The sequence below is a fragment of the Hypanus sabinus genome, chromosome 7 (genome assembly GCF_030144855.1).
Source record: "Hypanus sabinus isolate sHypSab1 chromosome 7, sHypSab1.hap1, whole genome shotgun sequence".
In the NCBI taxonomy this organism is placed as follows: domain Eukaryota; kingdom Metazoa; phylum Chordata; class Chondrichthyes; order Myliobatiformes; family Dasyatidae; genus Hypanus; species Hypanus sabinus.
In genome coordinates, this window is record NC_082712.1 from 119,517,227 (window position 1) to 119,540,512 (window position 23,286).

General features: G+C 45.6%; 1 protein-coding gene across 3 annotated transcripts in view; it reads left to right on the forward strand.

Annotated features, from left to right (window-relative positions):
• mdka (midkine a) overlaps positions 1–23,286 on the forward strand; it is a 78,234-nt gene that overhangs the window by 49,449 nt on the left and 5,499 nt on the right. For 2 of the 3 annotated variants that reach the window (XM_059975483.1, XM_059975481.1), the window contains exon 2: positions 21,062–21,150. In XM_059975483.1, the coding sequence (XP_059831466.1) occupies positions 21,063–21,150 (88 nt within the window). In that variant the 5' untranslated portion in view covers position 21,062. Of the gene's footprint in view, positions 1–20,513; positions 20,668–21,061; positions 21,151–23,286 lie in introns of those variants that run through there. The other variant, XM_059975482.1, reaches the window with a different exon arrangement.

Below are 23,286 nucleotides of genomic sequence, written 5' to 3' on the forward strand. Positions count from 1 at the left end.
ATAGTCTGCATCCTAGGATACTAAAGGAGGTGGCCCTGGAAATTGCGGATGCATTGGTAATCATTTTCCAATGTTCCTTAGATTCAGGATCAGTTCCAGAGGATTGGAGAATGACTAATGTTATCCCACTTTTTAAGAAAGGAGGGAGGGAGAAAACAGAGAACTATCGTCCTGTCAGCCTAACATCAGTAGTGGGGAAGATGCTAGGGTCCATTATTAAAGATGAAATAGTGGCATATCTAGATAGCAGTGATAGGATTGGGCCGAGCTAGCATGGATTTACCAAGGGCAAATCATGCTTGACTAATCTATTGGAGTTTTTTGAGGATGTAACCAGGAAGTTAGACAAGGGAGATCCAGTGGATGTAGTGTACCTCGATTTTCAGAAGGCATCTGATAAGGTCCCACATAGGAGATTGATGGGTAAAATCAAAGCTCATGGCATTGGGGGGAAGACATTGACATGGATAGAAAACTGGTTGGCAGATAGAAAGCAAAGGGTAGCGGTGAATGGGTGTTTCTCGGAATGGCAGGTGGTGACTAGTGGGGTGCCACAAGGCTCGGTATTGGGACCACAGCTGTTTATGATTTACGTCAATGATTTAGCTGAAGGCATTGAGAATAACATCAGCAAGTTGGGTGGCAGTGTGACATGTGATGAGGATGTTAGGCGAATTCAGGGTGACCTGGATAGGCTGAGTGAGTGGGCAGATACTTGGCAGATGATGTTTAATGTGAATAAGTGTGAGGTTACCCACTTTGGGAGTAAGAACAGGAAGGCAGATTATTATCTGAGCAGTGTAGAGTTAGGTAAGGGAGAAATACAAAGAGATCTAGGAGTCCTTGTTCATCAGTCACTGAAGGTGAATGAGCAAGTGCAGCAGGCAGTGAAGAAGGCTAATGGAATGTTGGCCTTTATTACACAGGGAATTGAGTACAAGAGCAAGGAAATCCTCTTGCATTTGTACAGGGCCCTGGTGAGACCACACCTGGAGTATTGTGTACAGTTTTGGTCTCCAGGGTTAAGAAAGGACATCCTGGGTGTAGAGGAAGTGCAACGTAGATTCACGAGGTTAATTCCTGGGATGTCAGGACTGTCTTACGCAGAGAGGTTAGAGAGACTGGGCTTTTACACGCTGGAATTAAGGAGATTGAGAGGGGATCTGATTGCAACATATAAGATTATTAAGGGATTGGAAAAGATAGAGGCAGGAAATATGTTCCAGATGCTGGGAGAGTCCAGTACCAGAGGGCATGGTTTGAGAATAAGGGGTAGGTCATTTAGGACAGAGTTAAGGAAAAACTTCTTCTCCCCGAGAGTTGTGGGGGTCTGGAATGCACTGCCTCGGAAGGTAGCGGAGGCCAATTCTCTGGATGCTTTCAAGAAGGAGCTAGATAGGTATGTTATGGATAGGGGAATCAAAGGATATGGGGACAAGGCAGGAACCGGGTATTGATAGTAGATGATCAGCCATGATCTCAAAATGGCGGTGCGGGCTCGAAGGGCCGAATGGTCTATTTCTGCACCTATTGTCTATTGTCTATAGATCAATTATCTCCAGTTCCTCTGCCGTTGGCTCAATAACGTTGAATAAATTGGTCACAATGTACCCTTGTTGACTTTCCCATTTGATTATCTCTCTGCTGCTGATATTGAATGGGAATGTTTATCGCTCATTGTGCTATTCTGCACTTCAAAATCTTAAGCACGCTTAGTTACACACACACACACACACACACACACACACACACACACACACACACACACACACACACACACAGTTGATGGATGCAGAATCTTTTTAGTTCTCTTATTGCAAGGGCTCTAACCTTCTGCCCACAGCTGTCAGTAGCTCCCATATTGTATGCTCAGTGATGTGTCATGGAAACATAGAAAACCTACAGCACAATACAGGCCCTTTGGCCCACAAAGTAGTGCTCAACATGTCCCTACCTTAGAAATTACTAGGCTTACCCGTAGCCCTCTATTTTTCTGAGCTCCATGTACCTTTCCAAAAGTCTCTTAAAAGACCCTATAGTATCCGCCTCCACCACCGTTGCTGGCAGCCCATTCCACACACTCACCACTCTCTGAGTAAAAAACTTACCCCTGACATCTCCTCTGTACCTACTCCCCACCACCTTAAACCTGTGTCCTCTTGTGGCAATCATTTCAGCCGTGGGAAAATACCTCTGACTATCCACACGATCAATGCCTCTCATCATCTTATACACCATGACGTTGCAGATGGCTGGCATCACTCGGCTCCTCTGCTGAGTAAAATGCTAAGACTGCATCGCTTTGATGATGTTCTGTGTGGTCTTTGCACACACTAGTTCTTCGCCTTATGTTGGATATCTGTGCAGCCTTTTGATATGAAGTCTCTAACCTCTCTCTGGAAATACTTCCAGTGCTAATAGAAGACATCTATTTCATTCATTCAAGGGATATGGGTTCCAGATAGGCTCCTGATTACCCATCTCCTATTGCCCTCGAGAAGGTAGTGGTGAGCTGCCTTGTTGAACCTCTTCAGCTGAGTGTGATCCCACAGTGCTGTTTGGGAGGGAGTTCCAGGATTTTGACCCAGTGACAATGAAGGAGCTGTGATGTGTTTCCAAGTCAGGATAGTTTACGGCTGGTGGAGGTTGTGACTTTGGTAGGTTTGTCTAAGGAGTCTTGATGAGCTGCTGCAGTACATCCCGTAAAAGGTACAGCTACTGTGGGGTGGGGGGGGGGGGGTGTTGTGAATGGATGTGGATGGGTTGCCTATTAGTTTCCTCTACTTGGTATATTAAAATAGATACACAAGGGAAAAATGTGGCTCTGTCTTTCTTGGTGGCAGAGATTTAGAGATTTAGGGGTGACTATCGTTGTAGATGAGAAGAGTGAGTAGGTTTAAAAGGTTGATTGCTGTGATTCCCTCTTCTGTAATTTGTTTTGATTTGGATGTCACTGACGGGCCAATGTTTACTGGCCCCAGGATGGTGTTGGAGAGCCACCCTTTTGAACTGCTGCAGATCATTTGGCGAAGGTACTTCTACAGTGCTGTTGAGTGGGCAGTTCCGTCTGTGAGGAAGGGATGGCAATACAAGATGGTGAACAGTTTGAGAGGGGATGCTGTTCCATGCTCTTGTCTATTGTAGCGGAGGCTGTGGTCTGGAGAGCTTCTGTTAGTACAGCTAAGGAGAGTAACTTCAGTGAATACTGAGAGTGGTGAATGGGGTACCTATTAACTGCACTGCTTTGTCCTGGGAGATATCAGGAGCTACACTCATCCATGTAAGTGGAGAGCATTCCCTCACATTGCTGGCTTGGACTTGGTAGGTGGTTTCGCCTGCTTTAGGATACCGAGCCTCGGACCTAATCTTATAGCCACAATATTTCATTAGCTGGTTGAGGTGAGTTTTGAGTCGAAGGCAACCCTCTCTCCTAGAATATTAATTGTGTGGAACTCCGCAATGGTAAGTCACTAAATGTCAAGGGTAGGCTGGAAGTATTCATGGACCATTACTCTTGTGTCACAGGTATTAGTTGCCACTTCTCAGCCCATACCTGAACACAGTCCAGATCTTTCCAGATGCATACATGGACTGCTCTATTTGCAATCGTAAGAGAATGTCTCCAGGTCTGACTTCATGGAGGAAATAAAGGCTTTAATGAAGCCACTGAAGAAAATGTGGTCTACGACGCCAGATGGCATGTTGCATCCCAGGTGCCAGGATCAGGGACATCTTGGCTTGAGTCCACAGTATTCCACAGGGGGATCGTGAGCAGCCAGAAGGCTTGGTAAATATTTGTAGGTAGGTAGGTAAGGTGAGGAGATCCTGAAGAGAACTTTTAGGGAGCTCGAGAGAAAGCAGAAAAGCAGAAACTCCAGGGTAGTACTCTCTGGATTGTGCCACGTGTCAGTGAGGTTAAGAGTAAGAGCATTTGGCAGATAAATGTCAGGCTGAAGAACTGGTGTAGGGAGCAGATTTCTGGGTTATTGGGGCCACTTCTGGGAAAGGTGTGACCAGCACAAAAGAGATGGGTTACACCTGAACCTAAGGGGGAGCAATATCCTTGCAGGCCAGTTTGCTAGAGCTTTTTCGGGAGGAATTAAACTAATTTGGCAAGGGGATGGGAAGTGAAGTGTTAGGCCTGAAGATGTCACAGGTTTACGAACAAATGCAGTGTAAGGTGAAACTGTTAGCTTGGACAGGCTGATGATAGAGCAAAATTGCAGCCAATGGGATGAATTGCAATGTGAAAAGGGGACAAAATCAAAAAGGGTGATGAACATAGGACAGAAGTTGTTATATTTGAATGCATGCAGTATAGAGAACAAGGTACAGATTGGCATGTATGATGTTGTGGGCATCACTGAATCCTGGCTGAATGAAGATTATAGCTAGGAGCTTAACACCCAAAGATACACATTGTATTAAAAGCTCAGGCAGGTGGGCAAAGGGGGTAGCATGGCTCTGTTGGTAAAAAGCAAAATCAGGTCCTTAGAAAGACGTGACAGGATCAGAAGATGCAGAATCATTGAATTGAATTGACTTAATTTCTTACATCCTTCACATACACGAGGAGTAAAAATCTTTACGTTACATCTCCATCTAAATGTGCAATGTGCAATCATAGTAATTTATATAATTTATAATAAATAGAACAGTCAATGTAACAAAAAAATACACTCAAATCAACATGAGTTCATCAGTCTGATGTCTGGTGGAAGAAGCTGCCCTGGAGCCAGTTGGTCCTGGCTTTTATGCTGTGGTACTGTTTCCCTGATGGTAGCAGCTGGAACAGTTTGTGGTTGGGGTGACTCGGGTCCCCAATGATCCTACTGGCCCTTTTTACACACCAGTCATTGTAAGTGTCCTGAATCATGAGAAGTTCACAACTACAGATGTGCTAGGCTGATTTGGATGATGGAGTTGATGCCTTGTGGCCAAGTTTGCAGACGATACGAAGATAGGTGGAGAGGCAGGTAGTGTTGAGGAAACAGAAAGACTACAGGAGGACTTAGACAGATTAGGAGAACAGGCAAAGAAGTGGCAAATAGAATACCGTGTCGGGAAGTGATGGTCATGAACTTTGGTAGAAGAAGTAAAAGCATAGACTTTTTTCTAATGCTATGTCCGCAGCCCCCTCCTTTGTGAGAATCGCAAGAGCACTAGTTGGGGGGGGGGGGGTCAGTAGACCCAGGAAATGGGAGAGAGAGACATGCCGAATACCTCGTTCCACCACGATGCAAAATAATGCGACATTGACCATTGTCTCCTGGAGACCACGTTTGTGGATTGGGGACTATGCTACGTGCAAGCCCTCGGGCAAAGTGGGCTGGTTGAGAGAGAGATTGCATCATCCCAACCTGATTGACATCTGAGGCCCCGTGAGGAAGTATAAAAGAGGGTCTGGGGGAACAACCGCTTCAGACGCACCAGAAGAAACGTTAACGATCCCGTAGTAGCGGGAAGCCATTTGAAGGAAGTCACGTGTGTTCGATTCTGCGGCTGGAATCGGTGACTGGAACCACGGAAACCAGCTTTTAGCTAACAACGGGGAAGCCCGCTCTCCTGATTCAACGATTTGCTTCATAAAAGACCCGGGCAAGTTTCTTTTTTCACCAATCTCTCTCTCTCTCCAACAAGTGAAAACACAGTGGTCCCCAAAAGGCTGAAGCCTGCAGGAACTGAGTGACTTTTATATTTCCATCGGACAATATATTATCCCCTAGACAAACGAAGGAGCTGTTTCTCATTGATGGTTATTATTAGACCCGCGCTTTTAGATTGAGTAGTGACGACGTATATTATCTGAATGTTTGTATTAATCTTATCTTTGTGCCCCTTAATAAATAAAGACTCTTAAAAATAGTACCATCAGACTTCAACGGACCTCTCTATCTTTGCTGGTAAGTGATCCAGTTACGGGATTTCGTAACACTAAATGGAGAGAAATTTCAAAATCTGAAATGCAAGGGGACTTGGGAGTCCTCATGCAGGATTCCAAAAAGGTTAATTTGCAAATTGTGTCAGTGGTGAAGAAGGGAAATGTGATGTTAGGATTCATTTTGAGAGGACTAGAATATAAAATAAAGGATATAATGCTGAGGTTTTATAAGGCACTGGTGATGGCCAACTTGGAGTATTGCAAGCAGTTTTGGGCTACTTATCTAAGAAGGGATATGCTGACATTGGAGAGGGTTTAAAGGATGTTCACAAAAATTATCATGGGATTGAAAGGCTTATCATATGAGGAGTGTTTGACGGCTCTGGGCCTGTACTCACTGGAATTCAGAAGAATAAGGGGTGATATCATTGAAATCTATCAAATTTTGAAAGCCTCAAATAAGTGGATGTGGAGAGAGTGTTTCCTGTGCTGCGGTGTGAGTCTTAGTACCAGAGGGTATAGCCTTAGAATAGAAGGGCATCCATTTAGAACCAAGGTGAGGAGGAATTTTGTTAGCCAGAGAGTGGTTAATCTATGGAATTCATTGCCACAGGTGGCTGTGTGGAAGACTGCAAATGTTTTCCCCTTTATCCTTGAGTGGTCCCACCCTCTCCCTCGTTATCCTCTTGCTCTTTATGTATATATTGAATACCTTGGGATCCTCTTTAATCCTACTTGCCAAGGAAATTTCATGGCCACTCCTGGCTTTCCTAGTTCCCTTCTTGAGTTTTTTTTACAATGTTCAATGGTCCTGTTTGATTCTAGCTTCTTAAACTTTACTTACTTTTCTTTTTTCTTCTTGACTAAATTCATCACCTCCCTTGAATCCAAGGTTATATTACCTGGCCATCCTTGTCCTTCCTTCTAACTGGAACATACCTGCCCCGTACTCTGTGCAGTTGGTCTTGTCCATTGTCTTGGTCACTGTCCACATGTTGAAGTGGACTTGCCCAAAAACAGCTGATCCCAATGAACTGTCCCCAGTTCCTGCCAATGTTAGCGTAATTTGCCCTGTTTCAGTTTAATACACTCCTGGATTGTCCATACTTAACCTTTTTATAGCTATCTTAAAACGTAAGAAGTCGTGGTCACTGCTCCCTAACTGCTCACCCACTTAAAGGCTGGTCACCTTGCCAGGCTCATTTCCCAACTCCATATCCAGTACAGCTTCTCTTCTTGTTGGACTATCTACATATTGATGTAAGAAGCCCTCCTGGGTGGCAGAATGTAACAAATTCTGCCCCATCTAAACCTCTTGTACTAAGAAGGTCCCAGTTTATATTAGGGAATTTGAAATGTGCAAGACAACCACTCTATTGCTTTTACATTTTACATCACATACCTGTCCTCAATGTCCTGGTTGCAACTGGGGGTTTGTAGTACAATCCTATAAGAGTGATTGCACCCTTCCTATTCTTGAGTTCTACCCATAAAGGCTCAGTGGGTGAGCCCTCCATTATGTCCCCTCTGCATGCAGATGTGATATTGACCCTGTTTCTTCATACAGTTCCTCTCTCCTCCCCTTTTTACCTCCCTCCCTTTCTTTTCTAAAACATTGAAACCCTGGATATTAAGCACCCATTCCTGTCCCTCTCTCAACCAAGGCTCTGTAATGGCCACAATATCACAGTTCTATGTACTGATCTATGCCTTAAATTAACCAACTTTACTCAAAATACTCCCACCATTAAAATGTAGGCAGTTCAAATTATCTGTAACTGTTATCTTGCTCCTGCTTATTTTTACTGTGCCTGCTATTAACCTTACTCTCCATCCTTCCATTTTCTGACCTGGTGCTCTGGTTCCCTTCCCCCTGCTAAACTAGATTAATCCCTGTCAAGTTGCACTAGTGAACCTCGTGGCCAGGGTGTTGGTTCCCCTTCAGTTTAGGTGCAACCCATCCTTCTTGTATAGGTCACTCCTGCCCCAGAAGAGAGTCCAATGATCCAAGAACCTGAAACTCTGTCCTCTGCTCCAGTTCCTCAGCCACTCATTCATCTGTACTATCATCCAATTCCAGTGCTGACTAGCACATGGCACTGACAGTAATCCAGAGATTACTACCTTGGAGTCCTGCTCTTCAACCTCTTTCCTAACTCCTTATACTTTCAGCACAGGACCTCTTCCCTATTTCTACCTATGTCAATGCTGCTAATGGCAGCATGACACCTGTCTGCTCACCCTTCCTCTTGAGCATATCTTGCAGCAGTTCCGAGACACCCTGGACCCTAGCGCCTGCAAGGCAACACGTCATCCTGGGTCTTCTTCATGGCCACAGAATCTCCTGTCCATCCCCTAATGAGAATCCTATCGCAGTCGCTCTGCCTGAGCTTCAGAGCCAGGCACCGTGCCACTGGCTTGGCTGCTGCTACTGTGACCTGATATGACGCCACCCCACTACCCCACCAGCAGCAGCATCCATAGGCGTATACTTGTTGCTGAGGGGAATGGAGACAGGGGAACTCTGCTGATTCCCCTTACTTCTAATGCGCATCTACTGCCTGAGGCCTGCACTTTAGGTATGACAAGCTCAATAAAAGTGTATTCCATGAGGTTTTTCCATGCCGGATGGTAAGGCTGACATCATGGGCTCCAGCTTCAGTTACTTGACACTGTTAGTCAGGAACTGAAGTCGGTTGCACTTCCTGCAGATGTAGCCATGTAGCAATCATGGAGACCGTTAGGTACACTGAAATCATACTTCTCACCGAAGGAGCATTCCAGCTTACCTACACTGTCTTAAGTCCTAAGGACTTAGGACTTACAAGCAATAAAAAAGCTTACCTGTTCTTACTTGTGCCTTCTCTCTGAAACCTTTGAGCTTTTTCACTAACCTAGGTCACTTATACAGCTTCTCCTCAAGCTTGTTAAGCCTTTGGCTCCACCAAGCCCAAGCCCAAGTTCCACAGTCAAAGACAAATGTAACAAATGATTCAGCACCCTTAGCCGCTGCCTATTCTCACCGAAGCCTCTCGAGTCAAAGCCTGACCACTCTAACATTGGCTGACCTCAACAATGGACACTCCCACTATGATTGCTCAGCCTACACCACGCTTTTTTTTATTGGCTCAAACAAAACACACTCCCAATGAGTCTTAACAACACATACAAAATGCTGATGGAACACAGCAGGCCAGGCAGCATCTATAAGGAGAAGCACTGTTGACGTTTCAGGCTGAGACCCTTCGTCAGGACCGTCCTGGCGAAGGGTCTCAGCCTGAAACGTTGACAGTGCTTCTCCCTATAGATACTGCCTGGCCTGCTGTGTTCCACCAGCATTTTGTGTTTGTTGTTTGAATTTCCAGCATCTGCAGATGTCCTGGTGTTTGCTCTCCCAATGGGTCTTGTTTTTATTTCTAATGGCTTCCACATTGCAAATACGTCACTCTCTCACTCGCTACTTCAAAGAATCAGGAAACAGCTGAGAATATTCAGAGATTCTCAGACCTGACAACACCCCATCTGTAGTTACAGAGACCTGCAGTCCAGAACTAGCCAAACTGTTACAAAATAATTATAATGCCATGGAAAATTGCCCAGGTCATGCCCTGTCTACAAAAAGCAAGACAAATGTACTCTGCCTATTACACCCCAAACGTCTAACCTCAACCTCAATCAGTGAATGGTGGAAGGTAATATTGGCAATGCTTTAACAGGAGCAATAATTCACCAGTAATCCCCAAATCTCATCACAGCCCAGGTCCAAGTGTGGACCTTAGACATGGATTCTCGAGGTGGGATTAAAGTGGCTCTAGTTGATATTAGTGCACTCTTTGACAAAGGGCGACATTAAAGAGTCTTGGTAAAACTGACAACATAAGCATTAACGGGTAAATGCTGTACTGTGGATTATCCAAATCAAGAGCCTTTACCTGAAATATCGACTGTCCACTTCCAACCTGCTGCCTGCCCCACTGAGTTTGTCCAGTATTTATTCATTTGCCTCAGACTCCAAGATCTGCAGCCTCTTGTGTCCCCCAGTGTTTGGGTTCATTACTTCCATGAAGGGAGATGGTTGTGACTGCCGGAAGTAAATTCTATCTGTCCAGAACTCTGCAGAAACTCCTCACGGTGGTGTCCCGAGCCCAGTCATCATTAGATGTGCCTTCAATGACCTTCCTTTTAACACAAGGTCAGGAATCGGAATGTTCAATAGGTACACTTAACGTCAGAATAATGTATACAATATACATCCTGAAATTCTTTTTCACAGAAGAGTTCACAGTGTTCAATTCCATTTGCATTTACTCCACAAGTGAAATTATTCAGCTTGCACACAGTAAGACTTATTTCAGATATTAACTGATAAGTGACAAGTGACATTTGCACCACCGAAGTGCAGGCTGTGAGCATCCCCAGCTAGGAAGAGTTTATTCTTGACATTCAATGGTCTTGCCATTGTAGACCCAAGCACCGTCAAAATCTGCGGGTCACCAGTGACCAGAAAGTCAATTGGACCCACCACATATTACTTTTGCAGACAAGTTCAGAATTTAATATCCCATGGCAGATAGTTGAATATCTCAGATGCATATAGTCAGGAGTGTGATGAAATACTCTGTACCTGTAGTCCCACCAAAATTTGGGAATCTTGATACCATTAAGAACAAAGCAGCTCATTTGATTGGCATTCTACCCACACCCTAAGGATTAATTCCTTCCACCACCCATATGTTGTGGATGCAATGTGTGGCTACAAAAAGTCACTGCTTAATCACTGACATTACTTCCCAAATCCACAATCTCTGACAACCAGAAAGGTTAAAGCACCATGTCCATAGGGACAATAGTACCTGCAGAGTCCCTTCTGAATCACAGGCCATCCAGACATGGAAACATACTGTCATTCAGTCATCATTACTCTTTTAAATCCTCACACTCCCTCTCCAATAGCATTGAGGGAGCATCTTCATCAGTAAGTTCCATTCACCCTGGTGTGACCTGCTCACTCTGAGAGTGTCACACTCCGACCCAGTGTGTCCTGCTCACCATGAGAGGGTCACACTCCGACCCAGTGTGTCCTGCTCACCATGAGAGGGTCACACTCAGTCACAGTGTGTCCTGCTCACCATGAGAGGGTCACACTCAGACACAGTGTGTCCTGCTCACTCTGAGAGGGTCACACTCAGACACAGTGTGTCCTGCTCACCATGAGAGGGTCACACTCCGACCCAGTGTGTCCTGATCACTCTGAGAGGGTCACACTCCGACCCAGTGTGTCCTGCTCGCCATGAGAGGGTCACACTCCGACCCAGTGTGTCCTGCTCACCATGAGAGGGTCACACTCTGACCCAGTGTGTCCTGCTCACTCTGACAGGGTCACGCTCCGACCCAGTGTGTCCTGCTCACTCTGAGAGGGTCACACTCAGACCCAGTGTGTCCTGCTCACTCTGACAGGGTCATGCTCAGACCCAGTGTGTCCTGCTCACCATGAGAGGGTCACACTCCGACCCAGTGTGTCCTGCTCACCATGAGAGGGTCACACTCCAACCCAGTGTGTCCTGCTCACTCTGAGAGGGTCACACTCTGACCCAGTGTGTCCTGCTCACTCTGAGAGGGTCACACTCAGACACAGTGTGTCCTGCTCACTCTGAGAGGGTCACACTCCGACCCAGTGTGTCCTGCTCACTCTGAGAGGGTCACACTCCGACCCAGTGTGTCCTGCTCACCATGAGAGGGTCACACTCAGACACAGTGTGTCCTGATCGCCATGAGAGGGTCACACTCAGACCCAGTGTGTCCTGCTCACTCTGACAGGGTCACGCTCTGACCCAGTGTGCCCTGCTCACTCTGAGAGGGTCACACTCAGACCCAGTGTGTCCTGCTCACTCTGACAGGGTCACGCTCAGACCCAGTGTGTCCTGCTCACCATGAGAGGGTCACACTCCGACCCAGTGTGTCCTGCTCACCATGAGAGGGTCACACTCAGACCCAGTGTGTCCTGCTCACTCTGACAGGGTCACGCTCAGACCCAGTGTGTCCTGCTCACCATGAGAGGGTCACACTCCGACCCAGTGTGTCCTGATCACTCTGAGAGGGTCACACTCCGACCCAGTGTGTCCTGCTCACTCTGAGAGAGTCACACTCAGACCCAGTGTGTCCTGCTCACTGTGAGAGGGTCACACTCCGACCCAGTGTGTCCTGCTCACCATGAGAGGGTCACACTCGACCCAGTGTGTCCTGCTCACCATGAGAGGGTCACACTCCGACCCAGTGTGTCCTGCTCACTCTGAGAGGGTCACACTCTGACCCAGTGTGTCCTGCTCACTCTGAGAGGGTCACACTCAGACACAGTGTGTCCTGCTCACTCTGAGAGGGTCACACTCCGACCCAGTGTGTCCTGCTCACCATGAGAGGGTCACACTCCGACCCAGTGTGTCCTGCTCACCATGAGAGGGTCACACTCCGACCCAGTGTGTCCTGCTCACTCTGAGAGGGTCACACTCTGACCCAGTGTGTCCTGCTCACTCTGAGAGGGTCACACTCAGACACAGTGTGTCCTGCTCACTCTGAGAGGGTCACACTCAGACACAGTGTGTCTTGCTCACCATGAGAGGGTCACACTCCGACCCAGTGTGTCCTGCTCACTCTGAGAGGGTCACACTCCGACCCAGTGTGTCCTGCTCACTCTGAGAGGGTCACACTCAGACACAGTGTGTCCTGCTCACTCTGAGAGGGTCACACTCCGACCCAGTGTGTCCTGCTCACTCTGAGAGGGTCACACTCAGACACAGTGTGTCCTGCTCACTCTGAGAGGGTCACACTCCGACCCAGTGTGTCCTGCTCACTCTGAGAGGGTCACACTCTGACCCAGTGTGTCCTGCTCACTCTGAGAGGGTCACACTCTGACCCAGTGTGTCCTGCTCACTCTGAGAGGGTCACACTCAGACACAGTGTGTCCTGCTCACTCTGAGAGGGTCACACTCCGACCCAGTGTGTCCTGCTCACTCTGAGAGGGTCACACTCCAACCCAGTGTGTCCTGCTCACTCTGAGAGGGTCACACTCTGACCCAGTGTGTCCTGCTCACTCTGAGAGGGTCACACTCAGACACAGTGTGTCCTGCTCACTCTGAGAGGGTCACACTCCAACCCAGTGTGTCCTGCTCACTCTGAGAGGGTCACACTCAGACACAGTGTGTCCTGCTCACTCTGAGAGGGTCACACTCCGACCCAGTGTGTCCTGCTCACTCTGAGAGGGTCACACTCCGACCCAGTGTGTCCTGCTCACTCTGAGACATGATTAGTTGTGAGAATTAGCGAACCAGCTATTGGTAAGTGGCATAATTACATTGAGGGGAAGTGTGTAGTAAGTACAGTTAGTTACAGGATATATGCAATGCACTGGGAGCTTATGATCCTGACAATCCTTTCCAGTTTTTTCTGTTCATCCCACAGGACATCCATTGCCTCACCTGGAATTATGAGTGTTGTACTTAAGTATTGCATCCCAGTGGCACCTCATTATTTTTTTGTTGTTTGGAGGCAGAGTCTTAATATCTGAATGTTCCTATTTCTCCTTCCCACCTCCCTCACTTGCTTCTATTCTCCTTCTCCCTCTCCTATCAGATTCCATCATCTAAAAGCCCTTTGTTGCTTCCATTCACCACCTCCCATCGTCTGGTGCCATTTTCACCTTCCTCTCTTCCATCTGCATATCACCCCTCCTGACCTGGAACCACCTACCACTTGCACACTCTTGCTCCACCTTTTCCCTCCAGCATTTTATATTGGCTAACCTCCCCTCTATTATTCATACCTGTCGAAGAGCCTTGACCCAAAATGTCAGCTGTCCATTTCCCTCCACAGATGCTGCTTGACCCACTGAGTTCCAGTATCTTGTGTGTTGCTCCCTTACCTCTGCCATATTTTACAGCACAGATATTTTCTGATCCTCAGTTCCAATAAATAATAACGAAGCTGTTAAGGCATTGTTGCGTTTTGCTCACAGAAATATTTAAAAAAGCAACAGACACTGCATTTAAACCCATGTCTTGAGGTCGCCTCTACCAGCTGTTTTCTCGTGACTGCCCTCCTGCCTCAGGGAGATGCTTATGGCTGTGATTATACTTTATCCCTGCTCCGTAACATGTCTCAGGGTCCCAGATACACAAGTGTTGGAACATCAGTCCATATGAGACACACAGGCAAACAGTAGATAGAACACAGAACAAAAACAGGCCCTATGGCTCAGAATATTGAGCTGAAGCAATTAAATTAGTTAGCAAATGGCTAACTAAACTAGTCCCTTCTACCTACACAAAATGTCCAGAACCTTCAATTTCCCTCACATTCATGTGCCTATCTCCTAACAGTCCCTAATGTATCTGCTTCTACCACCACCTTGGGCAGCACATCGCAGGCACCCACCACTTGCCCCTCACTTCTCCTTTGCCCTTACCTTCAACGCATGTTTCTTGAATTAGACATTTCAAGCCTGGGAGAAAGGTACTCCTGTCTACTCCATCCGGGCCTCTCATCTTATAGACTATTGAACCATAGAAAACTACAACACAGTACAGGCCCTTCAGCCCTCCATGTTGTGCTGACCCATATAATCCTTTAAAAAAGTACTAAACCCACACTACCCCATTACCCTCCATTTTTCTTTCATCCATGTGTCTGTCCAAGAGGCTCTTAAATGCCCCTAATGTTTTAGCATCCACCACCATCCCTAGTAAGTCATTCCAGGCACTCACAACCCTCTGTGTAAAAAACTTACCCCTGATGTCTCCCCTAAACTTCCCTCCCTTAATTTTCTACATATGCCCTCTGGTGTTTGCTGTTGGTGTCCTGGGAAACAGGTAGTGACTATCCACCCTATCTATGCCTCTCATAATCTCGTAGACCTCTATCAAGTCCCCTCTCATTCTTCTACGCTCCAAAGAAAAAAGTCCCAGCTCTGCTAACCTTGCTTCATGTGACTTGTTCTCCAAACCAGGCAACGTCCTGGTAAATCTCCTCTGCACTCTCTCCATAGGTTCCACATCCTTCCTATAAAGAGGTGACCTCAACCAGATCTCCTCTCAGCCTCCACTGCTACAGTGAAAACCACCCAAATTTGTCCAACCTCTCATTATAGCACATGCCCTCTAATGCAGGCAGCATCCTGGTAAACCTCTTCTGTACCCTCTCTAAAACCTCAATATCCTTCCTATAATGGGGCAACCAGAACAGCATGTAACACTCCAGATGTAGTCTGGAGTAACTTGAGTTTTATAAAGCTCTAACATAACTTTTTAACTCAGTGCCTTGACTATTAAATGTAAGCATTCCATATGCCTTCTTAACCATCCTGTCAAACTATGTAGCCACTTTCAGGGAGCTATGAAGTGGACCCCAAGAATCCAGTGTTCATCAACACAGTTAAGGGTCTTGCCCTTAACAGTGTACTGACGCTTTAAGTTTGACCTACCAAGGTGTAACACTTCATATTTGGTCGAGTGAAACTCCATCTACCATTTCTTGCCCATATCTGCAAGTGATCTATATCCTGTTGTTTTCTACATTGCTGCTTATTGAAGCTTAAGGATAATCATTCAGCAGGATTATCTACCGAGCAGAAGGAAATCTTTGGCCAGAATTATGGAAAAAACAAGGAATGAAAATGAGGGCTGAATGGTAACAACACCAATAAGATGCTCCTGTTTCGAAGTCTGAATTACTCACTAATTTCTGATGGTGGAATAGTCTGGACCATTCAAGCACAGGGTTAAGCACTCAAGTGCTGATTGGATATAACTTCTCCGGAGCACCTGCTTGAACTGAAGGAAGGAAGTGTGGCTAAGGGAAGTGGAGCTCGAACTCTTTTTGACTGACGTGGTGAAAGAGTCGTGGAAGAGAGTTGCTCTGAACATATGAGGTGAAAGACACAACTTTGTCCTTCTTCCTGCTCTCTTCAGCCTTTTGTTTGCTGAGCAGGATTGAATTGCTGCTACTAGGTTCTTGCTGCTGTTATGGACACTGATAGAAATCCCCAACCAGCTCGGTTTTAGTTGGTGTCTAACTGGTCTATGGCCAGATATTGAAACTCAGGGTACTCTGCCTCTTTTGGCCAGACCTCAGGAATACACAGACACACATTCATTTGGGCAATAAAGTATGTTCCTCTACAAGTGATGACCCAAAGTCTCAGAACTCACACTGACATATTTCAATGCCATTGAAGTGACACAAATTAACGTAGGCAAGCAAAGATGCTTTGACACACGTTATTTCCAGTAACACTGGGTGCATCATGAATACTCCTGCAAGTGGGAGCTCAAGCCAAAGCCTTCCGAGAACAAACATCGCTACATTCCAGCTTTCATAACAGGGCTCTTGAAAGTGACCTTCAGACAGGTATATAGTATAGATGCAGGCAGAAGGGGGCAGAAGCTAGAATAAAGGGGAGGAGCACAAGCTGGCAGCTGGTGGGTGAGTCCAGGTGAGGAGGCAAGATGGCTAAATGAGAGATGTGGGAGTGATATGAGAAGTTGGGAGCTGACAGGTGAGGTAGGGAAAGTGACAAACAAACGCTTGGTGGCTTGCAGTGTGCCACTGGAATCCTCAAGCTGGCCAACTGCAGTATCACATGCAACTTCTCATCCATCTGCTGCAATGCTGCTGCTGCTGTCCAGGGACTTGCACAGGACACCTTCTGCGTCCTTCAGGATGTCACACAAGGTCAACCTTCGGCAATATGATTTGGTGCAGAAAACTCGGTGGGAGTTCCCAAGCCAGGGATGAAGGCCATGCTGAGAATCCTTATGTTCTTCAGAGGGCTTGAGGGCAACCCACTGTACAGACAGCACAGCAAGTTACCAGATGGGCAAGTGGAAGATTATAGGTTGCCCAGTGTGTAACGGACCCCACCCAGAGCAGATAGTAACTCAGTGCCTGATTTGCAGGGCTGTAACTGATATTGATTCCAATAGAATCGTGAATTCCCGCCGTTGCTACAATGCAGCGCAGCCAGTGAAATCTCACCAGCTCACTCGCATCTAAACATAATCTTTCCAGCGGTAGTGGATTGCTGTCAGTGAATGGGTGGCTATAGCAACGATGATAGATTGCTGCCCGGGGGGTAAGAGGGACTTGGACAGATAGTACTCACAGGATGGATGCTCTTTTTGCAGGGATGCGTGGAGGTCTGTCAGAAATCCTAGCTGGGTGCTCCTGGCAACAGGTTCCTGGAGATGTCTCTGCAAGGACTTGATGAAACTCTGCATGAAAATCAAGCATCAGCAGATTCTTTAAATCTGCACTAGAAGAAGAAAATGCTGGAAATACCTCATATGTCAGGCAGCTTGTGTGTAAAGAGAATCTCTGTATTTGGGCACTTCCACACGGTCAAGACTTCAGGCTCCTGTGCACTACGAGAGAAGTAGACAAAGTCAACTTCCCTTAAGTGTGGAATTTGAGTGACCTCTGGGAATATCTGTGGCTGTGAACTCCATGGGCAAAGTAATGTAGACACACAAATGAAGCTATACTTGAGCCTGTGGGACGTCACAGATCTCAAAAGGGACAGAGGAGACAACTAAAAAGTTGGCACATTCAGTGGCACGGGTTCAGGGGAAATGGGTCGGTGCTGTTGGAAAATCTCACAGCGGTGTGTGTGTGTGTGTCTTTGCGCATGTGCGCCATTACAGTTGATATGATTTACAACAGTTCTCTGAGAAGGATGAGACCTTGTGATTTCAGTCAGGCCATGGCTGATCCCTGATCTCTATAATTCGGTCTATTTCATACTTAATTCGACAAATCTATAATTCTAATTCATGTTTCATCTGTGATTCAGAGGAATGAATATACCAAAAGGCATGAAGGCAGTCAAGAATGTGGACAAAATTGGGATATTCACTGCTTATCTGATCTTCAACAACACAGAGAATGAACATAAAGCTTTATATTCCACACTCAGACATTGAACAGTTTACTAAAAGCACTGAAGCTGTTTAATGCAAATCAATTCTGATGTGATAATGCATCTTATAACAGGGTGACTGTGTACTAGAGTCAGCATTTCAAGTGTTAATATCCACTTGCTTCGCAGAAGGCAGTTGTACCGGGTATTGGTGAGACCACGCCTGGAGTACTGCGTGCAGCTCTGGTGTCCATATTTAAGAAAGGACATACTGGCTCTCGAGGCAGTGCAGAGAAGGTTCACTAGGTTAATTCCGGGGATGGGTGGGTTGATGTATGATGAGAGGTTGAGTAGATTGGGACTCTACTCATTGGAGTTCCGAAGAATGAGAGGCGATCTTATTGAAACATATAAGATTGTGAAGGGGCTTGATCGGGTGGATGCGGGGAGAATGTTCCCAATGATGGGTGAAACTAGGACTAGGGGGCATAATCTTAAAATAAGGGGATGCCGTTCCAGGACTGAGATGAGGAGAAATTTCTTCACTCAGAGGGTGGTGGGGCTGTGGAATTTACTGCCCCAGAGAGCTGTGGAAGCTACTACACTCAATAAATTCAAAACGGAGATAGACATTTTCCTGGATAAAAATGGCATTAGGGGATACGGTGAGCGAGCAGGTAAGTGGACATGAGGCTAGGTTTAGATCAGCCACGTGATCTCCTGGGCCAGTTTTCGATAGCCTGGATGGGTCGGAGAGGAACTTTCCAGATTTTTTCTCCTCAATTGGCAAATCGTTTTTTTTTTCCCCGGGTGATCACATGGGTTTGGGCAGGATGAATAATAAAATAAAATGGGCGGCATGGTGCCCTGTTGGTCAGCACTGTTGCCTTGTGGGATTCGGTGATAACTAGAGTTAAGATTGGATCAGCCATGATCTTGTTGAATGGCGGAGCAGGCTTGAGGGGCCGATTGGCCTACTCCTGCTCCTATCTCGTTATGTTCTTATGTTCTTATCTCATTAAACATCTATTCAACCTTGTGCACTGAATATTGAATACGTCCCAAAGGTTAAACATTGCATAGTACTTGTAAAGTGATAGTCATTGAACACAGAAGTAGTGCTCCAACCTCACTACCTCCACAATCCAGTATTATAGATGGGCTTTGTCTTTCTGCCTTTATTCAGGCACTTCAAAGTTCTTAGTTTAAACATGCCTGAGGTCAGAAGCCACTCACAGGTGAAAGATCAGAGGTCACAGCTGCTGAGTATTTTGCTGCAAGCTTTCCCTTAAGCATGTAGAATGTGAGAAAGTTGTTTGAAGGAAGGGGAGGCAGAGGTGGTGGAGATGAGAACAGCAAGGAATTCTTTCCAATTGTACTAAGATGGGACTGATCCAGTACTTTCAAGAGAAAATCAGCAGATGCTGAAAAAAAATCAAAGTAACACACAGAAAATGCTGGAGGTACTCAGCAGGTCAGGCAGCACCTATGGAAAAGAGTGATAGTTGATGTTTCGGCCTGAGGTCACGTGTTGTGTAGATAACTGGAGTGTGGGTGTATTGGTAATATCACTTGGTAAATGAATACCAGCCTAGGACAGTGATTAGATTCAGAGACCCTTAGAGCACAGAAACAGGCACTTCTGCCCAAATGGACCCTGCTGATCAAGATGCCCATTAAAACTTTGATTGTTCTGACAGAACAACGCCGATGCTGTCTCCCTCTCTATCAGCAGTGTGCACTGATGATGTTTCGCAGTGCTGCCTAAAACCTCTCAGTCTTTGCCAAATATGTATTATTTTCCAGCGAAAATGGTATGCAGAAGGGAAAGTCTCAAACCACATGACCCAGGTTTGATTCTGACTGCCATTGCTGTGTGTGTGGAGACTGAGCACTCACAATGTGGGCTTTCCTTCCCTATCCCAGATGCCATGCCAGCTGTTAGATGAACTGGCTGCAGTGGTGAGGGAATCAGGCCACGTTAGTTGGCACGTGTGACCGCGTATGCTGCAGAGATGAAAGTGGGGGAGTGGGCTAATGACAGGGTTCTGCTTTGAGAACCAGTGTAAACTCGATATCCTCTTTCTGTCATAAGCAAAGAAAATAAACACATATTTAGATTTCTCAACTTCAAAGAGTCCCAAAACATTTCAGCCAACAAAATATTTTGTTAACACAAGAGACTCTGCACAGAGTATTTTGTTGAATTGACATGCTGGAGATGGAGGAACTGTAACAATCCGTTTATAATTAATTACAAATTGCAGGGTTAATCAATGGTATCTGACACCTTACAAGTGTCTCAGTTTCCAGTAGGAAACTAAGGCTTGAATGTTAGAAGTCACCTGTTTATTCCTCCCCTCCAACCTTTCCCATGTGCTTATGAGTAACTAAATTGTCGGTGTCCCCTTGTTTGTTAGCATGATTGAACGCTACATGTTCGTTTTCAAAAAATTACCATCTGCTGCCTTTGGGATAACTGGCTGGCAAAGGTTAAATGATTAAACCTTTTCACTGGGAACAGAGAGTGATGCACGCTGTAGTACAATGTGGTAAATAATCTACTCTTTTCATCAGCGGACTTGGACTGGCGGCTGCCGACAGATCGTGCACCTGGAACCCTAGTAAACAACGGTGGCTTGTTCTGGACTGACATGCTGCGGGAATGCTGGCATTGATGTTGCATACTTCATTAAGCCCACCGGCAACTTATACTGAATGAATGCCCTTCATGTCTTGCAAAGCACGATTTGGATCAGCTTCAGTCCAAAGATTCAGATGGGCAGACTTTGAAATGATCTTGTTTCCTATGCCTGTAGTTCACTGGTTCCCAGGTGTTACAAAACAATCGGCACAGTGAATGGGCGAAGACTTTTAAAAGGCAACTGTTGCTTTTATCTGTAGCCCTCTGCACCTGACTGCTTATTGATCACGATTATTTCTATCTCCAGTCCAGGCAAAATTATCTCATTAGATTAGCGGAATGTTTCTGTCTTTGCAGGTTTGCAAGACTTACTAATTTTATTTGAACTGAGAGTCAGAATTGTTCACGTGCAGGTGAAATGGCAAGCTCTGATGTGGAACCTTTGGTTTGGGTGGCTGTGTAAAGGTCACTACTGATTCAGGTTCAAACCTTATGGTGTTTAGAAGTAAACCCATTGCTCAATGTCGTCCCTTTCTTGGACCGATGAAACTTTTTTGTTCCCACATGACACTGTTGATTTGTATCTCTGGACAATGAGGAAGTGACCCAGGGTTGTTGTGTTTCTTTTCAGAATGCAGCCACGCATCCTCTTCTCGCTGCTGTTTGTCCTGGTGGTTGTCCTCATGGCAGGGGGCTCAGAGGCTGGCAGGAACAAGAAAGGTGAGTGGAACGTGACTTCATCTTGTGTCAGTGCAGAGCACAAGCAAAAACCCAGTCTGGAAGAAACTGTTGAGGCGAATTGAAGATTGTGGTAAGTCTGAAAGTGTGGACCCTTGGGATTAGATTCTGAGCACCTTCACACTCCTCAGGCCTGGAACCGGGCCCTAAATTTTGATATGGTTTCTTTTCGCATCCATCCATCACAGATAGGTAGTTTGATCAATGGGGTAGTATTTCAGAATCAGGTTTATTATCACCGGCATGTGTCGGTGAAATTTGTTAACTTAACAGCAGCAGTTCAATGCAATACGTAATATGTAAGAAAACCAAATGCCCTTAGTGAATTGAAATTTTCACCAAACACCCTTGGTGAATTGAGGTAAATTTGAAGCCAGGCTATCTCGTTCCTCCAGCTGTCTAAGATGTCCCTTTTCTCCTACTCCAGTGCTTCTCCTGGGTGTTGCAACCACCAGCAGTGGCTGGTAGCTCTGGAAGAGCAGCATGGAAATGGCAAATCCCATATCCCTGTCCCTGTACTTGAGACAGCAGTTAACCGTCTCTGCAGTCTGCTGTCCGTCATCCAGTATTCTGAGCTGGGGAACCAGGGAGCTCACTTGTGCTGGCCGTCTTATGATCCCATCTGTGTCTGACTGAGGCAAACATGTGTTCCTAGAATTTCATCCATCAGGTGAAATTTAATGTGTACTAGTGAAATTTAAGAGACTACTAAACAGATATATGGAGAAACTTAAGGTAGGGGGATATATGGGAGGCAGGGTTTAACAGTCGGCACAACATTGTGGGCCGAAGGGCTTGTACTGTGCTGCTTTATTCTATGTTCTATGTTCTAGATCAATATCTAGAAAACTTAGATATACATCAGTTGATAGAAGGATTGTAGACAACTGAGGAAGAAAATATTTTCACAGAGAGTCCAAACCTCACTAGCTGTAAAAATCATAGAGGGAAAATTCCTTTTCACATTTAAAATGTACCTGGATGAGCACTTGAAGAGCATATCTCACATCATTTTAGTGAGCCAGGAAATGGCCGTAACCAAAATGGCTCTATAATTTTGACAGGCATGGAATGATATGCTAAATGGCCTTCTTCTATGCTTTAAAGTTACATCTTCCGATGATTGTTAATTCCTTGATGAGATGTGGGCATTATTGAAAAGTCTGGCATTTATTCCTCATCCCTAATTATCCTTGAGGAGGTGGAGGTGTGCCGGCTCCAACTACTTCAGGTATTAAGATTAATTACTTAGCTCTGTGTGGAAGTGAAATCGTTCACCAATATCGCATGCTCAAAGACATGGGCTTGCTTAATAACCTTCATCAGGAAATATTTAGAAATACAACCATACAATACCTACCATGGTACCTTCAATGTGTTCAGGTCAAAAGGAAAGGACCCCCATTTCCAAAAGTCTATGTAATTCCTTAATAACTGCAGGTTCTGTTGTTAGTTAACACAGGGCCTGCAGATAATGAACACTGAGCTGAACTGAATTTGCCTGGACTCTTCTGATTTTGTTCTTTATATTCAGTGTTTTTCACTCCTTTATTTTTGAAGCTGTTTGCACAGTATTTTTTGCACACGAGTGGTTGATGTTTTTCTTTGAACGGGTTCCATGGTTTTCTTTGCTTTGTGGCTGTCTGTGGGAAGACAAATCTCAGGGTTATACACTGCACACATACTTTGATAATAAATGCACTTTGAATCTTTGAACTTTGAAACAAGCAAGCTGCTGTTAACCTCCTTCCATTTCATTTAGAAATCTAGTTCATCAACTGCAGTAGTTTGATCTTCCTTTGAAATCTTAATCTTATGACAACATATTCTGAATTAGCTTCTTGAGTCTTAAATCTGGAAGACTACATTTCTCAAAGCTGGTAATTATCCTCATTATCGAAAACACATAGCACGTATCCATTAGAAAAGCAACACTAGAAACACTGAGCAAGTCTCGGAGAAAAATAGATATAATGTTTCAGATAAGTGATTTTTTTCCTCAGATTTTTTACCCTGCTAAATCGGTTAATGCTCTTGTTCACTTTCTAATGTACAGCGGAGTACATCTTTAATGCAGCTGAGTACAGCCCAAGATCATCAGTCTGCCTGTTGACAAAC